The 20,903-nt window shown below is 44.3% G+C and overlaps 1 protein-coding gene across 1 annotated transcript; it reads right to left on the minus strand.

Annotated features, from left to right (window-relative positions):
* Positions 1-19,486: 19,486 nt before the first annotated feature.
* On the minus strand, positions 19,487-20,531 carry LOC123408729 (crocetin glucosyltransferase 3-like). The gene is made up of 2 exons (XM_045101781.1): positions 19,618-20,531; positions 19,487-19,499 (listed from the first exon to the last, which is right to left on the minus strand). Exons 1-2 carry the CDS (start codon positions 20,529-20,531, stop codon positions 19,487-19,489), a joined length of 927 nt encoding a protein of 308 aa, XP_044957716.1.
* Between the last annotated feature and the right edge of the window lie 372 nt (positions 20,532-20,903).

The following is a 20,903-nucleotide window of genomic DNA, read 5'->3' on the forward strand; positions in this document are numbered from 1 at the left end:
TGATACCTTGGTTCTCAAACTGAGGGAAATACTTATTGCTCCTGTGCTGCATCACCCTTTCCTCTTCAAGGGAAAAAACGACGCAAGCAAGTCTCCGTCAACGTGTCAATCTCTGGCGCTGTTGTTTGAGAAGTAGAAACTATCTCATTCATCAACCTATGTGAGAGGCAATACACCAAAGCAGGAGTAGGGTTTTACGCTTCGCAGCGGCCCGAACCTGGGTAAACTGATGTGTCCCGAGTTCTCCTCACCATCGTGTGAGTTCCTAGCCTTGCCAAGCGTGTCGCGAGTCTGTTAACCCGAATCTTTTGTGTGGTCTCTGCGCGCGCCCCTGAGTTGGAATCCTTAGGGTTTTGTGGAGCCCTAAATCCGACAGCAGTTTCCAATGCATATCCCCAAAATGATAGTGGTAAATCAGTAAGAGACATCATATATTGCACCATATCCAATAGAATGCGATTACGACGTTCGGACACACCATTACGCTAAGGTGTGCCACACGGCATGACTTGTGAAACAATTCCACATTTTCTTAAGTGTGTGCCAAACTTGTGACTCGAATATTCTCCTCCACGATCAGATCGTAGGAACTTTATTTTCTTGTCACGTTGATTCTCTACCTCACTCTGAAATTCCTTGAACTTTTGAAAAGTTTCAGACTTGTGTTTCATTAAGTAGACATACCATATCTGCTCAAGTCATCAATGAGGGTGAGAACATAACGATAGCCACCGCGAGCCTCGATGCTCATTGGACCACACACATCGGTATGTATTATTTCCAACAAGTTGGTTGCTCGCACCATTGTTCTGGAGAACGGAGTCTTAGTCATCTTTCCCATGAGGCACGGTTCGCACGTGTCAAATGATTCAAAATCAAGAGATTCCAAAAGTCCATATGTATGAAGTTTCTTCATGCGTTTGACACCGATATGACCAAGGCGGCAGTGCCACAAGTATGTGGGACTATCATTATCAACCTTACATCTTTTGGTACTCACACTATGAACATGTGTAACATCACGTTCGAGATTCATCAAGAATAAATCATTGACCAGCGGGGCATGATCATAAAACATATCACTCATATAAATAGAACAACCGTTATTCTCATATTTAAATGAGTAGCCATCTCGCATTAAACGAGATCCAGATACAATGTTCATGCTCAAAGCTGGTACTAAATAACAATTATTGAGGTTTAAAACTAACCCCAAAGGTAGATGTAAAGGTAGTGTGCCGACGGCGATCACATCGACCTTGGAACTATTCCCGACGCGCATCGTCACCTCGTCCTTTGCCAGTCACCTCTTATTCCGCAGTTCCTGTTTTGAGTTGCAAATGTGAGCAACAGCACCGGTATCAAATACCCTGGAGCTACTACGAGCACTGGTAAGGTACACATCAATAACATGTATATCATATATACCTTTGACGCTGCCGGCCTTCTTATTCGCTAAGTACTTGGGGCAATTCCGCTTCCAGTGACCTATTCCCTTGCAGTAATAGCACTCAGTCTGAGGCTTGGGTCCATTCTTACGCTTCTTCCCAGCAACTATTTTACCGGGCGCGGCAACTTCTTTGTCGTCCTTCTTCAAGTTCTTTTTATCCTTGCCTTTCTTGAAACTGGTGGTCTTATTCACCATCAACACTTGATGTTCCTTCTTGATTTCCACCTCCGCTGATCTTAGCATTGAATATAACTCGGGAATGGTCTTTTCCATCCCTTGCATGTTATAATTCATCATGAAGCTCTTGTAGCTAGGTGGAAGCGGCTGGAGGATTCTGTCAATAACCGCGTCATCTGGAAGATTAACTTCCAGCTGAGACAGGCGGTTGTGCAACCAAGACATTCTGATTATGTGCTCACTGACAGAACTATTTTCCTCCATCTTACAGCTGAAGAACTTGTCGGAGACCTCATATCTCTTGACCCGGGCATGAGCTTGGAAAACCAGTTTCAGCTCCTCGAATAGCTCATATGCTCCATGATGCTCAAAATGCTTTTGGAGCCCCGGTTCTAAACTATAAAGCATGCCGCACTGAACCAGAGAGTAGTCATCACTTCACGACTGCCAGGCGTTTAGAATGTCCTGGGCTGCCGCGGGAACGGGAGGGTCACCTAGCGGTGCATCAAGGACATATGCCTTCTTGGAAGCAATGAGGATGAGCTTTAAATTACGAGCCCAATCCGCATAGTTGCTACCATCGTCTTTCAGCTTGGTATTCTCTAGGAACGCGTAGAAATTGAGGTTGACATGAGCGTTGGCCACTAGAGCTACAATATTGTAAACACATTTTTAGACTAAGTTCATGATAATTAAGTTCATCTAATCAAATTGACATGATCTCCATCATCGTGTCTCCATGAAGTTGTCTCGCCAACTATTACTTCTACTACTATGGCTAACGATTAGCAATAAAGTAATGTAATCATATGGCGATATTAAGATTGACATGCAGGTCATACAAAAATTTAAGACAACTCCTATGGCTCCTGCCAGTTGTCGTGATTCCTATTACAAGAACATGATCAATCTCATACATCACATATATTTCATCACATCCTTTTGGCCATATCACATCACATAGCATGCCCTGCAAAAACAAGTTAGACGTCCTCTAATTGTTGTTGCAAGTTTTACGTGGCTGATTTGGGTTTCTAGCAAGAACGCTTCTTACCTATGTGACGGCCACAATGTTGATATGCCAATGCTATTTACCCTTCATAAGGACCCTTTTCTTCGAATCCAATTCGACTAAAGTGGTAGACATAGACACTCGTTAGCCACCTTATGCAACAAGTGCATGTCAGGTGGTGGAACCAGTCTCACGTAAGCGTACGTGTAAAGTCGGTCCAGGCCGCTTCATCCCACAATACCTCCGAAAAAAGATTGGACTAGTAACGGCAAGCAATTGACAAAATCATCGCCCACAACTTTTGTGTTCTACTCGTGCATAGAATCTGCGCATAGACCTAGCTCCTGATGCCACTGTTGGGGCTCGAGGGAGAAATTCAAATAATTTCCTACAAAACACAAAGATCAATCTAGGAGATGCTAGCAACGAGCAAGGGGTAGAGCATCTTCATACCTTCGAAGATTGCTAAGCGGAAGCGTTACTATGAACGCGGGTGATGGAGTCGTACTCCCAGCGTTGCAGATCGCGGTAGATGGGATCCAAAGCACCGAACAAAAGCGCCTCCGCGTTCAACACACATGTAACCCGGTGACGTCTCATCTACCTTGAACTAGCAAGGGGAGAGGGGAACTTGATGGAGAGCTCCAGCAGCACGACGGTGTGGTGGCGGTGGAGCTATGTGGTTCTCCTGTAGGGCTTCACCAAGCACCGCAGAGGAGGAGGAAAAAAGAGGGCGGGGCTGCGCCGAGGTGGATGAAAAACTTGTGTGTTGCAGCCCCAAAACCCTTGGGTATATATAGGAGGAGGGCGAGGGCTGGCCGTCCACCCTAGGAAACCCTAGGAGGGGCGGCGACCCAAGAGGGGGCGGCGGCCAGGTGGGAGGTGGCTTGCCTCACAAGTTGGAGGTGGGCCACCTCCACGCCCTAGGGTTGCCAGCCCTAGGCGCCTTGGGCCTTGGTGGGTGGCGCACCAGCCCATCTAGGGGCTGGTTCCCTTCCACTTTTGGCCCATGTGTCCCTTTGAGGCTGGTGGCCCCTCCCGGTGGATCCCCGGAACCCTTTCGGTGGTCCCGATACAATATCGATGATCCTCAAAACATTTCTGATGATCAAATCTACATTTCCTATATATTGATCTTTACCTCCGGAGCTCCTCGTGATGTCTGGGATCTCATCCGGGACTCCGAACAACTTTAGGTAACCACATACTATTCTCATTACAACTCTAGCGTCATCAAACCTTAAGTGTGTAGACCCTACGGGTTCAGGAACCATGCAGACATGACCGAGACACCTCTCCGGTCAATAACCAACAACGGGATCTGGATATCCATGTTGGCTCCCACATGTTCCACAATGATCTCATCGGATGAACCACGATGTCGAGGATTCAATCAATCTCGTATGCAATTCCCTTTGTCTATCGATATATAACTTGCCCGAGATTCCATCGTCGGTATCCCCATACCTTGTTCAATCTAGTTACCGGCAAGTCTCTTTACTCGTTCCGTAATACATGATCCCATGACTAACTCCTTAGTCACATTGAGCTCAATAGGATGATGTATTACCGAGTGGGCCCAGACATACCTCTTCGTCATACGGAGTGACAAATTCCAGTCTCGATTCGTGCCAACCCAAGAGACACTTTCGGAAATACCTGTAGTGCACCTTTATAATGACCCAGTTACGTTGTGACGTTTGATACACCCAAAGCATTCCTACGGTGTCTGGGAGTTGCACAATCTCATGGTCTAAGGAAATGATACTTGACATTAGAAAAGCTTTAGCAAACGAACTACACGATCTTGTGCTATGCTTAGGATTGGGTCTTGTCCATCACATCATTCTCCTAATGATGTGATCCCGTTATCAATGACATCCAATGTCCATGATCAGGAAACCATGACCATCTATTGATTAACGAGCTAGTCAACTAGAGGCTTACTAGAGACTTCGTATGGTCTATGTATTCACACATGTATTACGGTTTCCGGTTAATACAATTGTAGTATGAACAATAGACAACGAACATGAACAAGGAAATATAATAATAACCAATTTATTATTGCCTCTAGGGAATATTTCCAACAATCGTGACAAAGCAAGCAATCTAACACACAAGCAAGCAAACAAAAAGACGAACGGAAAAAGGGCGAATAAAAAGGCAAATATTTTTGGTATTTTCTAAAAATCTTTTTAGAAGTGGGGGAGAGGAAAACGAGAGGAAAATGTCAAATAGAGTAAATGCAAGAGATGAGTATGTGATGGATACTTGGTAGGCTTGATCTTGCGATGTATCCTCCCCAGCAATGGCGCCAGAAATCCTTCTTGCTACCTCTTGAGATTGCGTTGGTTTTCCCTTGAAGAGGAAAGGGTGATGCAGCGAAGTAGATAAGTATTTCCCTCAGTTTCTTGAGAACCAAGGTATCAATCTAGTAGAAGTAACAAGCAAGGCCCCAATTGTAGTACCTACACAAATAATCAAACACTTGAACCCAATGCTATAAAGGGGTTGTCAATCCCTTCAGAGTTATTTGCAAGGATGAGATCTGATAGAGATAGATATAAAAGATTGTGGAAACAAAAGTAAATAAATTGCAGCAAAGTATTTTTGGTATTTTTGGTTTATAGATCTGAAAATAAAATATGGAAATAGACCCGGGGGCCATAGATTTCACTACAGGCTTCTCTCGTAAAGGAAAATAATACGGTGGGTGAACAAATTACTGTCGAGCAATTGATAGAAAAGCAAATAATTATGAAGATATCTAAGGCAATGATTATGCATATAGGCATCACGTCCGTATCAAGTAGACCGAAACGACTCTGCATCTAGTACTATTACTTCACGGATCGACCGACTCCTGCATGCATCTAGAGTATTAAGTTCATGAAGAACATAGTAACACATTAAGTAAGATGACACGATGAAAACCCCATCTTTTTACCCTTGATGGAAACAATACAATACGTGCCTCGCTACCCCTACTCCCACTGGGTGAGGACACCGCAATATTGAACCCAAAACTAAGCACTCCTCCCATTGCAAGAATTACGAATCTAGTTGGCCAAACCAAACCAATAATTCGAAGAGACTTGCAAAGATATGAAATCATGCATATAAGAATTCAGAAGAGACTCAAATAATATGCATAGATAATCTGAACATAAACTCACAATTCGTCGGATCTGGACAAACACACCGCAAAAGAGTATTACATCGGATAGATCTCCATGAAGATCATGAAGAACATGGTACTGAAGATCAAAGAGAGAGAAGAAGCCATCTAGCTACTAGCTATGGACCCATAGGTCTGTGGTGAACTACTCACACATCATCGGAGGGGCAATGGAGTTGATGTAGATGCCCTTCGTGATCAATTCCCTCTCCGGTAGATTACGGAAAAGGCTCCCAGATTGGATCTCTCGGGAACACAGGCTCCCAGCGGCGTAAAAGTATTTTCGTGGCTCTTTTTGGCGATACGGGAATATTTGGGAATTTATAGGCCAAATATAAGGGTTAGGAGACCTGTAGGGGGGCCACAAGCCAAGGGCGCGGCCACCCCACCCCCCCCCCCCCCCCCCCGGGGCGCGCCCTACAAGCTTGTGGCCTCCCGGCAGATGCCCTACCCCCTAACCAAGTCTCTTGGGTGTCTTTTGGTCCAAGAAAAATCTTTCCAGAGATTTTGTTCCGTTTGGACTCCGTTTAATATTCCTTATCTGCAATATTCAAAAATGTGGAAAAAGAAAGCTGGCACTAGGCTCTAGATTAATAGGGTAGTCCCAAAAATAATATAAAACAGCATATTAATGCATATAAAACATCCAAAACAGATAATATAATAGCATGGAACAATCAAAAATTATAGATACGTTGGAGACGTATCACTAGTGCCTCCGCGTCCGAATAGTCAACAATTTGATTTTTCTTGGTCAGGAATCAGTTCCAGAATTGTTGTGATGACTCATTAGCTTGTTGGACAATGTGGCTCAAGTCATCGGCATCCGAGGGACGTACATAGGTGCCTTGAAAGTTAGCCTGGAAAGCATATTTGAGCTCTTCCCAACTCCCAATGGAGTTTTTTGGGAGGATGTTCAGCCAATGTCGTGTTGGTCCCTTGAGCTTCAATGGCAAGTATTTTATGGCATGGAGATCATCTCATCGGGCCATATGAATGTGGAGAAGAAATTCTTCAATCCATGCGGTTGGGTATGTTGTCTCATCGTATTGTTCTATATTTATGGGTTTAACCCCTTCAAGGAACTCATGATGTATCACCTCATGTGTAAAATACATTGCATGAGTGGCGCCCCTGACCCGAGCTACAGTATGCTGGAGGTCGGATGGAATCTTGACCATGTGTTGTTCCCAAACTCTATCGTCATGGTTGAGCCAAGCTTGGTACATGTCCCGTCTAGCGGGAGTGTGCCCTCTGGATCCATAGATGGATCTTGTCTGGCGTGCTATAGAATTCAAATTGTGTCGCAGGTTGACTGGGTCTCTCGGTTGTGCTGGCTCTTTCTTTCTTCTGTGGGGGAGGTATGGGTCAGTCTTCGGCTTCTCGAGTCGTCATGTCCCATCCTCAAGGGGGGCGGTGCGGTTGGTCGCCCTGAGTGTGTGGGGGGTGTTGGCTCAAAGGCCTCATCGTCAAACTCTGGCAATAAATGGTGGCGCGGGTAACTTTTTTTTGTCACTGTCGTTCATAGTTGTCCCCTTATTAGGCGGCTACAACTTGCATCAACCTGTCGTCAAGGGTTTCTTGTTCGGCTTTGATTTTCTTTTGTTTCATTTTGAGGCTTCGGGCGGTGGCTATGAGTTGCCGCTTCAACTGTTCTTGATCAAGCGGGTCTTCGGGGACGATGAAATCCTAGTCTCTTAGACTAACCCCTTTTTGAAATGAGGAAGGTAGTTGCTATCTTCAGAATCATCGAGGTCCTCGGGTTCTTCCACATATGTACACCCCTTCGAATCATCGAGATTTTGTTCACGGGCATCGGGATCAACATGGTTTTCTGGGTTGTCTGAGGTAGCGTTTTCTTCGGTGCTCGTATTGCTTTCCCTACCCATGTGCGCCTTGGGTTTGTTGCACTGGCGTCGGCGCTTGGGTAGCACGTTGCCATTATTGTTTATCGGGGTGTCGTCACCACTCTTCCCTATGGCGCCATCTTCCTTATTACCAGGGGTGTCCATGATGTACACATCATAGGTGGAGGTGGTTGTCCCTCGTCCAGTTGTGGGAGGAGCAGGTGCGTCGACATCCGCATATGTATCTTCGGCCTCCTCCAAAGAGAAGTCCACTGTATCGGTTAAATCTTCAATATTGGCTATCAAGTGGGTGGTGGGTGGGAAACAAAATTCCCTATGCCCGGCCTCAAGACCGATCTCATCGTAGGTCGACGTGAGGTCATCGTAATTTCCATAGTTTGGATCTGGGTTGGTGTCTTGTTTGATATTGAGGGGTCGGTCGGACTAGTCTTGAAAGTTTTGGCGGAGTTTATCTTTGGCGCGTCGGGACTGGGAGTGTGCTTGGCCAGGGTTGACGCCTGATCTTCGAGCGCCATGGTCGGATCCGTGGTTGAGGCCGGATCCGAGGTGGGTGTCGCCCCGTACACGAGGTCGGTGAGAAGACCCGAAGTCAAGGCTTCAGGGTTTTTGGGCTCATCGGATGAACCCGAGAGCCTAGTGAGGACCACATCGCAAGGACCATATGGCCTCGGGCATCGGCGGGGAAATCTAGGTCATCGAACTTGATTCCCTGACCCGGGGCGAACCCGACAATCTGTCCAAGGTGACCATCTGCATCGACATGAGGAACTACGACGCCGAACGTGGAGAGATGGTGAGGGACGAATATATCCCCGGTGTTGGTGCCATCGCTGGTGGCCAAGCAAGCCATCGATCCTTCTGGCGATCCTACAGTGCAACTCTCAATGAAAGCACCAATGTTGGTGTCAAAACCGACAGATCTCGGGTAGGGGGTCCCGAACTGTGGATCTTGGATCGATGGGTAAGAGGAGACACGTGAGACGATATTTACCCAGGTTCAGGCCCTCCTGATGGAGGTAATACCCTACGTCATGCTTTGTTTGTATTGGTGATGATGTATCAAGTATAGAGTTGATCTACCTCAAGATCATATGATGTGGTCTAAAACCCTAGGAGTATTGATCTTAATCTATCTTATCGACTAAAACCCTCTAGTTTAAATAGACACCAAGGGTACCTAGGGTTACACAATGTCGGTTACGTCACCGAGTAAACATGTCGATATGATCATCTTGACTTGGAGCATACACCAAGGCTTCGGAAGATTCAGTTGTGGACATGGCTTCATCTTTTAGTTCGGCCCTTCAATGGTAATCATAGGGCGTTCCATGGGTCCTGCCTGTGAAGATAGGTCACCGGCCCGAGGACCCCTTAGTCCCGGACTCCCTCAATTGGCATTTTGTATCCCTTGCAGTCTTGCCTACCAAATTTCTTGTGGCAATCTTTGAGGTACTTATCTTGAGATATGAAGATGCCATTTGGTTGCTGAAGAATCTGAAGCCCTAGAAAGAACTTCAACTCTCCCATCATAGACATCCAATATTTCTCTTGCATCATGAAGCTAATCTCATCACTATATCGATTGTTAGTACAGTCGAAGATAATGTCATCAACATAGATATGGCATACAAACAGTTCACCATCATATGTTTTAGTGAAAACAGTATGATCAAGTGAACCAGGTTTGAAGCCTTTCTCCTTTAGAAATTCCTTGAGAGTTCCATACAATGCCTTGTTGAGCCGGTACTTGTTTGAGGCTAGACAATGCCTCGTTGAGCTGGTAGACCATGTGAGGATGTTGCGGATCTTTGAAACCTGGTGGTTGAGCAACATATACTTCTTCCTCAATCTTAACATTGAGGAATGCACTTTTAACATCCATTCGGTATAAGCACATATCATGGTGGTTAGCATAAGCAGCCAATATGTGTATGGCTTCAAGTCTAGCAACATGTGCAAATGTTTCATCAAAATCAATACCCCCAACCTGTCCGTAGCCTTGAGTGACAAGTCGGGCCTTGTTTCTGACCACCTGACCAGAGTCATCTTGCTTCTTGCGGTATATCCACTTTGTGCCGATGATATTGTGCTTGCGTGGATCGGGACGCTTGACTAGCTGCCATACGTTGTTGCGCTTGAATTGATGGAGCTCTTCTTTCATGTATTGAATCCATTCAGATTCCATGAAAGCTTCATCTACTTTGGTGGGCTCTTAGATAGACACAAAAGCAAAGTGCCCACAAAAGTTAGACAATTGGTTAGCTCTTGAGAGAGTGAGAGGACCTGACGCATTTAATGTTGTCGAGCATCGTATCAATTTGAACTTCATTTCTAACTCGCGAATGAGCAGATCGAAGACTTTGGTCCTGCTATTGAGCATTGTCTTCATCGGCAGCATTATCTTCAGGAGCAACATTGTCTTTGCGATGGGTAGGTGGTGGAATGATGACTTCCTCAACATCTCATTCCTCATGTTTGATATCACAAGCGTCCATCAGCCTAATAGCTTCATCAAGTGGAAGTTCATCTAGCACAGGTGGAGGGTGCTCTCTTTGCGAGCCATTAGTTTGATCAAAGCGCACATCTACGGTCTCAACAATTTTATTGTGAAAAATGTTGAAGACTCTGTAGGTGTGTGAATCCTTTCCATAGCCAAGCATGAAATCCTCATGTGGTTTTAGTGCAAATTTTGAAGTGTGGTGTGGGTCTCTAATCCAACATCTTGCACCGAAGACTTTGAAATAACTTAGATTTGGTTTCTTACCAGCAAGTAGCTTGTATGAGGTTTTCTTGAGGAACTTGTGAAGATATACCCTCTTGAAGATGTGGCATGCAGTGCCAATGGCTTCAGGCAAGTGCTTTCGTGGTGTCTTGTACTCATCAAGCATAGTGTGAGCCATCTCTATAAGCGTCATGTTCCTGCGCTCCACAACACCATTATGCCGTTGTGTGTATGGAACAGAGAACTCATGAGTGACACAAAGGGAGTCAAGATAGGTATCCAGACTAGTGTTCTTGAAATCTGTGCCATTGTCACTCCGAAAATGCTTGATCTTGATGTTGTAGTTGGTCATGCACCTATTTGCAAAGCGCATGAAGACATCCTCCACTTCAGTCTTATAAGGTCAGATGTGCACCCAGGTATATCTAGAATAATCATCAACGATTATGAAGCCATATAGATTTGCAGTGGTAGAGAAAGTGGAGTAGTGAGTATGTCCGAATAAGTCCATGTGGAGCAGCTCGAGGGGACTCGAAGTCGTCATGATAGTCTTCGAGGGGTGTTTGGCCCTAGTCATCTTCCCAGCTTCGCATGCGTCACAAAGGTGATCCTTCTTGAACTTCACACCCTTGGCACCAATGATGTGATTCTTCTTGGCAAGGGTATGCAAGTTCCTCATACCAGCATGTCCTAGCCTTTGATGCAATAGCCAGCATTCTCACGCTTTGTCTGGAAGACAAGTGGCAACATGTGGTCCTCTAGAGAAGTCTACCATGTATAGATCACCTCTTCAAAAACCTTCGAAGACTGGTTTTATCATAGGCCATTAGTACAATGCATCATAATTTGCCAAAAATGGCAAGCATGTCAAGATTACAACGCATTGAGACAAACATTAAGTTGTAACCAAGGGATTCGATAAGCATAACATTTTCCATGTGTCTATCCCTTGTGATAGCACCTTTACCTAGTCTTGATACTTTGCTGCTGCTTTTGTCGTCAAAGACAATGTGATCTTTGGTTAGAGGTCAAAGAGTTGACTACATCAATAGGCTTCGATCACCAGTCATGTGATTAGTGCATCCACTATTCATGATCCATTGGTTGGACTGGATTTGTCTTCTTCATTTAGAATTAGTCTTGTTCACCAAGGCATGCAAGAACATCATGCATTGATGAAGATATTGCAGTGTAAGTAATAGTAGTATTGAATGATATAAATGGTAACACCATTTGCATTAGTTTTCTTGCGCCCACACAAGAATTTTATCGGATATCTAGAGATAGTATTCGAGATAAGCTTCATCCCTTCTAGAGACCCGATGCTACATGAATATATTAGTTCTTCTTAACCACCCACATCTTTAGGGGTGGCTTAGAAGCAATGAGACATAAAGCATCATCAGAGAATTTAGGCAATGTTTCCCTGATAGAACGGTTCACAGGAGGGTTAGAATACTCAAATGAATATGCAGAAAAGTTCTTAGTTGGATAAACATAGCGGTTCATGACATAGTCCTCATATTCATGAGTCTTTTGAGTCCTTCCCTCTGAAACATAGTTGTTACTGCGATCATATGAAGATCTTTGTCTTCTCAAAGACATTGATCTAGGAAATGTCTTCTTCTTGAGAGATTTCGTCGTGACATTCACATGAAGATTCTCAAGAGGACATTTAGGAACCCAGATTCTCTTCATGGGTGAACCATTCCTGTAGTCTTCCCTAATAATAAAGCGCGCAGCGCTTCTGCCGTCCGTCGTCGGTCATTTCATAGAAAAGCCCTCGCAGTTTCAGTTAATTAACCCGCAGTCCAACTTTAAGTCAGAACGAACCGTTTTCTGTCGTTTTGCAGAAAAGTCCTCACAGTTTTAGATAATCAACCCACGGTCCATCTTTTAGTCAGAGCCGAACCGTTTTTTTGCATTTTATAGAAAACTCCCTGATGTTTCAGGTAATCAACCCGTCGTCCCTATTTAAGTCAGCCGAAACATTTTTTTGTTTTAACAAAAAAAACCCTGACTTTTCAGTTAATCAATCCATATTTTATTTAAAACAAAATTATCCATATCTTTTAAACCGTAACTCCGATTTTAACATGTTATATATGAAATTTGATTGAAAAAATGTGTAGAATCTAAATAGGATGTTATTTTTAGCTGTTGAATACTTCTTCAATATTATTATTGATGCAAACTTAATCTATAGTGTACGGTCTTTTTTTCTCTCTCTCCGACGACCATACGAATTGCAATAAATATCCATTAAAATAAAACCAAATTGAGAGGAAAGAAAACATCGTTAACCACACATGCACACCTTTGGAAAATCTCGTGGGGGAGAAACAACATATTTCTCATCTTATTCCGAGTGATTGTACATTCAAACGCGTTTTCGTTGTGTGAGCACTGAGGCCATCGTCGACAACACAAATGTGATGCCATGTGAAAATATATTACGTTCAAAGCGTGTGTTATTTTCTCTTCCATTGCAACGCACGGGCTTTTTTGCTAGTTAGTACCAATGAACCTATCAAACACTTCGCCATTTTGGTATTTGAACAATTTATAGTTGGAATAGAAAGATTCATCAATAATGATAGGATTAATATTGTTAAAGCCAGATAATGTGGATGGATCTAGTTAGGGGCCCTTTGCAACAACCCATGTGGTTTTGGGGTACTACTCAGGCTTCCAGTAAGATCCATCAACATTGATGTTTCTTTTGAAACTAACACCCTATTTCCTAGGTTGTTTGCTCAACATTGTTTGTTTCAGGACATCACACAAGATCTAATGTCCCTTTAGACTTTTGTACATGCATGTTTCAAGCAATGTCTTCAACCTTTCATTGTCATCACTGATAGCAGTGATTTCCTCAAATGAGGGGTTATATACCACAGATACAGTTGAAGATATTGCATTTTTATAAGCATTTGAACATTCAGCAGTAGAATCATTAGATTCACGAGCAAGGCATTTTAAGGATGGAGCATCAAATTCATCCTCAGTGGTACCGATCTGTTCAGCAAGGAGTGAGTCGTTTTCTTTCCGAAGATCCTCATGAGCCTCTTTCAACTTTTCAAGATCTAGCATTCTTTGAAGATATTCAAGAGAAAGGCTCTCATGATCAGTTGAGAGAGTACCATGATGATTTTGGAGATCCTCAAACGTTGAATGAAGATCACGTGTGTCTTCTTCCATAGCTTTGTTCAGACTCATCTCATCATGCAACAGGTCATCGCTTTTCTCTAGAGTTTGTTGCATTTTTCCCATAGCATTTTATTGCTTAGTAGAAATTTTGACAAGTTTGGAATAGCTAGGTTTTAAGTCATCATCGGATTCAGCTTCGCTATCAGAATCACAGCGTAAATATTTTGAGGATACCTTGGAGCTTTTGCCATGAAGCAGTAGGCTCAAGAATTGTCGTCCTCATTGGCTTTAGTGTTGATGAGGAGACCATTATCTTCAGGGTCGAATACAGATGAGGTGACGAATGTAGAAGCCATAGCCAAACCAGCAACTTCAAAATCAGACTCTTCCTCATATCCCTCTTCAGCTTCAGACTCAGATTTACCGTGAGAATACATCTCCTTGCCAATGAAAGCATGAGCCTTGGAGCTCTTCTTATGCGATGAAGACTTGTGATGCTTTTTCTTCTTCTTGTCATCACAATCATAGTTCTTTCTCTTATTCCTTGATTCCTTCTCCCATCGAGGACAATCAGCGATGAAGTGACCCACTTTGTTGCACTTGTGACGGGATTGCTTCTTGCTATCATGCGAAGGCATTTCACCAGATTTCTTGGAGTCACGCCCGGAAGACTTTCCAAAGCGTTTTGACTTGGCAAACTTCTAGAACTTTCCTACAAGCAGAGTGAGTTCATTGCCAATGTCTTTGGCATCATCGGAACTGCATTCAGATTCGCCTTGAGATGAAGACACAACCTTTGCCTTTAGTGCGCGAGAACGACCATAGCTGGATGCATAGGTTTCCCTTTTGTTAGCTTGCTAGAACTCATGAGTGTTTAGCCTCTCAAGTATATCAGTAGGATCCAATTCCTTGAAGTCACGGCGTTTTTGGATCATCGGGGCAAGAATGTCAAAGGAACTGTCGAGAGATCTCAATAGCTTATTCATAACTTCATGTTTGGTGATATCAGTGGCTCCTAGAGCATTCAAGTCATTAGAGATATCAGTAAGACGATCAAATGTGAGCTAGACATTTTTGTTGTCAAGCCTTTTTGAAGCGGTTGATAAAGTTGTGAAGCACATCTATATGTGAGTCTCTCTTTGACGAGACGCATTCATTGACTTTACATGGCCATTCCCAGATTTGCTTCGTACTCTCAAGAGCACTCACACGACCGTACTGTCCTTTGGTCAGATTAACACACATGATGTTCTTGGCGGTTGAGTCGAGTTGAGAAAATCTCTTCACAATATCAGCAGTGACACCTTTGCCAACCTTGGGAACTCTAGCCATGATGACATACCAGAGGTCGTTGTCAATGGCTTCGAGATGCATGCGCATTTTGTTCTTCCATTATGGGCAATCAATGCCATCGAAGATAGGCACGCACTGGAGACCTTGGTTATCCCTACAATCAACATAGCTAAAACTCCAGGTGGTTAAACCAAAACACGAAACAAGGGAGTACCTTGCTCTAATACCAATTGAAAGTGCTAGTTATCGACTAGACGGGGGTGAATATGCATTTTTTATGAAATGCTTTGATACAATAAGTGTATTCAAAGTATGCGGAAGCGATACAGGATCAGGTAGGGATAACAATCGAGGATCTAAGCATAGCATGCAATACTATGAAGACATTTAGACAGATAGAGCATAGTCATCATGCACACTAAGATGTATCAAGGATAAACTTAGGTAGTATGAAGATAAATGACAATTAGGAATGTCTTCGGTGAATGTCTTGGAGTTGAGATGATCAAGCAATGGCTTCACAGTATAGTACAGTATGTAAGAGAGTGAAAGATTGAACCAGTAGCTTGACAAAGACACGGGATTTGTTGGACCCGATCCAGTTGTTGTGACAACTGTACGTCTGGTTGGGGAGGCTTAGACCTCGTCTTCACCTTGTTCCCCTTGAGCCGAGGTCACTTAGACCACGCCCAATCACTCAGGTAAGTCTTCACGGGAGACTTCTGAAACCCGTACAAACTTGGTCACCCGACAATCCACAATGACTCTTGGATTGTTCTAAACCATGGTCACCCAGCAATCCATAATGACTCTTGGATGTACTAGACCACGACACTTGACCGTCTGGAAGATCACAGTCTTCAAGTGTAACAAGTATTTAGTTCTCTCAGAACAGAACGACTTTGGTGATGCTCAAACACTCTGCTCTAGCTGTTTGGATTTATCCTTGCAAGATAGTTCTTTCTCAATGTCTTCGAGATGGGTTGCTACAAAACGACAACAAAAGTATCTAACTCTGAGCAGCCACCAACATATGGTGGAAGGGGTGGGCTATTTATAGCCAACAGGCAACCCAACATCATATGACCGAAATGACCCTAGGTCAATGGCCAACCGACATGTGTTCCAACGATCGGATTTCAAAGACACATGTGGCAACATTACTTGGGCTACAAGAAATGCTGACTCAACCAACTCTGGAAGAGATTTCCTCTCATTGTCTTCGTTCGAAGACATAGGTATTTGGGTTGAGCATCACGTCAGCGTCTGACTTCGATCACATTGACCCCATTAACAGTACGGTGGTTCCTATGACTGAGGAAAGAAGAAACAAAACTACCAAAAGGCTTTGTCTTCGCATTTCATTATCTTCAAGCGATTATCTTCGCATACCACCAATGTCTTCGGCCATCATCAATATCTTCGGACATTTTTGGGGGTCGTCTTCGACGGTTAAACCGAATCTCCAGGGATTTTTATTTGTGTTATCCTCTCAACTCTCACAAACACATTAGTCCCTCAACCACGTTTGTCTTCACTACTCCAAAACCAACAAGAGGTGGCGCTAGATGCACTTACACTATCCAATGTTATATCATTTGCATCATTCCGATAAACAATTCAAAAACTACGATAAAAAACAATGCGGAAAAACGATGCGAGAAAAAGTCCACTCGGTAGTTAACTAGTATATGACGCATAGTTAGATTATAAGTCTATTCATCATAGAGGGTGCAGAATAAGTTGTTCTTCATCCGAAGTAATCTTACAATCATTTTATAAATGAATTACATTTGAAATACAAATAGTTATATTTATATTGATTCACTACGTAAAATTTGACATAAAAACAAAAATATAGGTCATAAGACCAGAAAATTTACATTTTATGAATATATTTTACACTATGTTTTTATGTTTATAATTTTACCTGACATAAAATATTTTTTATGGAGTTAATAAGACAAAATTTACGAACCACAAAATTACCGTCCATTGATATTAAAATAGAGGGGATGAAGAATAGCTATTCTTCATTAATGAAAAGTCATAGTTTGACTAAATGGGTTCGACAAGTACTACTTATGCAACAAAATATAAGAAGTTTCAGAGGGAGTACAAAAGATCCATAGCATTTATCCTCATCGCCCCACCACCATTCCAAAACTCAAACAGCAACAATCCGCCTGTTTGCGATTGTGAAATCAATCCTGTCAATAAATTGCTTTTTTACCGAATTTTGCATCGAATGAGAAGTGGATAACCCTATACTACCGAAGCCACTAGTGTATTTTTATTTTGCTGTACTATAGTATAGAGAGGCCACATATAAAATTCATTCAATATGAAGTTAGGTTGATGCCCAGTTGATTTATTTTCAAGCAGTATAGCCATTTAATTAATACAAATTGCTTATTCTTGAAACATGTGCATTGTCTTTTGGTCTCGACACATCTATCATATGGCTATCTAGCACCTTTAGGTAACAAATACTCCCTCCATTTCTAAATATAAGTCTTTTAAAGATTTTACTAAGTGACTACATACAAAGTAAAATGAATGAATGTACATTCTAAAATATGTCTATATACATCTGTATGTAAACTTGTAGTGAAATCTTTTCAAAGACTTATATTTAGGAACAGAGGGAGTAGCAAGTAGGACAGTCAATCTCACTCAAGCAAGCGCGATCCACCATCTTCTCCCCTTAAAGTTCCGGACGGCCCATTCCTTTCTTATCTTAATTCTCCTTCTTTCTCTCTCACTTCCTTCTTCACAGCGTGCCACTGGAAAAAGAGCATCTTATGCCCAACGCAGCAACATGACCAATGTCACCTCCCTGACACGACCTTCTCGACACCCCCGAGTAATCAAGACAAAAGACCTCGTAGCCCCGCACAACGATGACCCTTGGAGGCCGACAAAAATGACGTGTGTACCACTACAATCGCGTAGCGGACAAACCCAACCATTGATCTGCATCGCCACACGCTTCAAAGGTAGCCACTTCGAACGGTCTCCCAGGGGCGTAGACAAGGCCAAAGCACCCAGGGCCATGGCATGGGTCGTGAAACTATATCACTTTGTTTACTGTAGCGGTTTGAACACTATTTAGCAATGTAGCCAATGTTTGGATCGGGGCTTCGTCCTAAACAGACACCTACACGTTGTACATGTACCGTATAAGATTTGCTAGCAACACGTACACTGACAATTGGTAGCACCATCATGTGGTCCCTTGATGAGCGGATCACTTCCCGTACCTAAACACGACACCTGATATGCACACACCACATTTCAAACTATTGCTCTACCGTGCAACCAAATGGCGCCCTTTGATACTAGTAACAGTACAACGCACGTCTAATCGAATGAATTTCTTTATTAGGAATAGAAAAATTTAAAGTTTTTGAAGTAATATGGGGGAACCTTGTGGCCTCATGGGGATCAGCGATTCCATTATAGTGGGTGTCGAGGGCGATGTAGATGGGCGGCGACAAAGATGTACGAACTTTGAATTTAAGTACAATTACTTCTCCCTTATATCTTCTGCAACAACATGCATCATGTAGTCTGAAAATTACTGCATTTATCTTTCGATCAGCTAAACTAAAAAACCCATCTCCCACATATTACAGTTGGGAATGCAAATGGCTCCTTGAAAATTCGTTGAACTAAAAAATATTGATTGAATAGAGGAAGCATCAGTCTACTATAATGGATCCGTGGTGAACAGACCGTTGTTCCCGTTCCTACGTTGGCCGGGGTTTCGTCCTCGTCTTGGCCAAGTGCAATCGCTGGGCAGACACAGAGTGGGAGAGACAACAGGTGGGTGCGGCAAGCTGCAAGCCCGGCGTTAAGGGGCGGCAAGGAGACGATGAACAATATTGGAAAAATAATAATGACTGACAAATATGGTTGGACATGAAGTAAGGCAAGTTATATATAGCAACAACAGCACAAGCATTTAGGCATAAGTTTTTGTGAATGGCTAAACTATCAGTAAGCTAGAAATTACATAAGCACCGCCTTGTTTTTATTGTATAAATAAATTGAACCATACTACATACAATTTTTTAAGCAATGATGCTATTGAGCTCGGAAGGCTTCCTGAAAGGATATTATTTCCAAAAAATATAGTCACAACAAAATTTATAAAGATTAGCAAAATGATGAAAGTCTTCCTTTTGTACAAATACACTTTGCAAGTCAAGAGAGTACATACATTTATAAAGATTAGAATAAATTTAAACTCATGAATTTTGAAAAGTCAATTGATAAAAGCTTATCAGATATTCCTACAGTTCCTCAAAACCCCGCAAAAAAATTACATGTTGTAGGCTTGTAGCTATTAACTGAATGACATACAAGGTGTTCAAAGGTGTGAGATTATAGATGAATACAAGTGAAAAAGAGCTCCCATTTAATACATCACCAATTTGTGTGCACCACAAAATTAGATTAATTAATTTTCTTTGCTGCAACCTTCACATTTAAGAATGACATTTAGCTCTTATCGCCGGCAATGGGTACTTACAAGCTTGCCAATTGGCCAAGATTGGAAAGAGTAGCTAGAATTGGACCTTGAAAAGAATTACTCCGAAACCTTCTACAGTTCCATAGATCAAGTTAGTCAGCGGTGTGAACTGCATGCACGCGCGCAAACAGAGTGATAGAGTGAGTGTGTGGGTGAGTGAGAGAGAGAGAGAGAGAGAGGGGGATGGGGATCGTACTGGAACGACTAAGCCCCCGATCGGAACGCACCACGGTTCCCGCTGCTCGGTCCCAGCCCGCGCCGCCGTGGACGTCCCCACCGCACTGGCGGCATCCAGCCGTCCGAACGACACGTACAGCACCGAGCCTGGCGGTTGCTTGTCGAGCCAGGCCAAGATGGGGCTACTTGTCATCGTCTTCTCCGGGGACGACGAGCTTGCCGTCCTAAGCAGCGGCCCGACCGGGAATATAGGGACATTGTTGAGCCATTGCCGGAGCATGTTCAATCCATTGGGCTCCAGGTCCTCGGCGGTGTTGACGAGCAGCGCGTCGGCGCGGGAGAAGGCGGCGATCTGCCTGCGGATGAAGGTGGACCACGCGTCGCCTCCGTCGGCCTCCGCGAGGTGATCGGTGAGCTGCGAACGTTGGACGCTGATGTCCGGGAAGCTCAGCAACCGGAAGGACTCGTCATCGTCGTCGTTGGGGACAAGCGGGACGCTGTTCCAGAGCGAGAAGTAGAGCGCGGAGCCGTAGCCACCGGTGGTGAGCAGGACGGAGTGCGTGACGCCGGAGTAGCCGCGGGCTACGTCCGCCGTACATGCCAGGAACATGTCTGCCACGACGTGCACGTCGGTCTGGGGGTCGGAGCGTCTGAGACCGACGATGAACTGGTGGAACGCTGGGCGGAGCGACTCCGAGGCGAGGAAGAGGTCAATGAGCTGATGGGAGGCGTCGGCGGGGCGGAAAGGGAGGGCGTGCACGGCGATGGCGTCGACGTCGAGGTGGGCGCGGAGGGAGTCGGCCGTGCCGGCGGTGGCGACGAAGGTGACCCGGGCGTCGGGGCGGCAGCGGCGCACGAGGGCGGCGAAGCAGCGAAACGGGGCGAGGTGGCCTTGCGCCATGAAGGGGAACAGCACGACGTGATCGGCTTCGGCGCGTCGGCGGCGATCGGTTTCACGTGCCATGGGCCCATGGCGATCGATCAAATCGGCGTGCGGTGTCGGTGATCGAAATATTGGTCTGATCGATCTCCTCGTCGCAGGTCCCCAGCCCGCGCCGCCGTGGACGTCCCCACCGCACTGGTTCCATCATCGCCGCCGTTTGGGGAGGGACGCGATCATCGGCCACTGCGAGCGGGACGGGCAGGACGGGCGCAGCGACAGGATTCGATCTGATCCGAGATTTTTGGGATGGAGATCGTAGTCCGCAGCGACAGGACGCGGTGGGAGCGCACTGATCCGAGAGCGGTGTTAGTGGGAGAGGGAGGCCTGAGTGGTTCGAGAGAGAGAGAGATTTGAGATGAAGATCGGTAGGTCGGGGAGATCGTGGAGGACGTG

This window comes from Hordeum vulgare, chromosome 7H (genome assembly GCF_904849725.1).
Source record: "Hordeum vulgare subsp. vulgare chromosome 7H, MorexV3_pseudomolecules_assembly, whole genome shotgun sequence".
Classification (NCBI taxonomy): Eukaryota; Viridiplantae; Streptophyta; class Magnoliopsida; order Poales; family Poaceae; genus Hordeum; species Hordeum vulgare.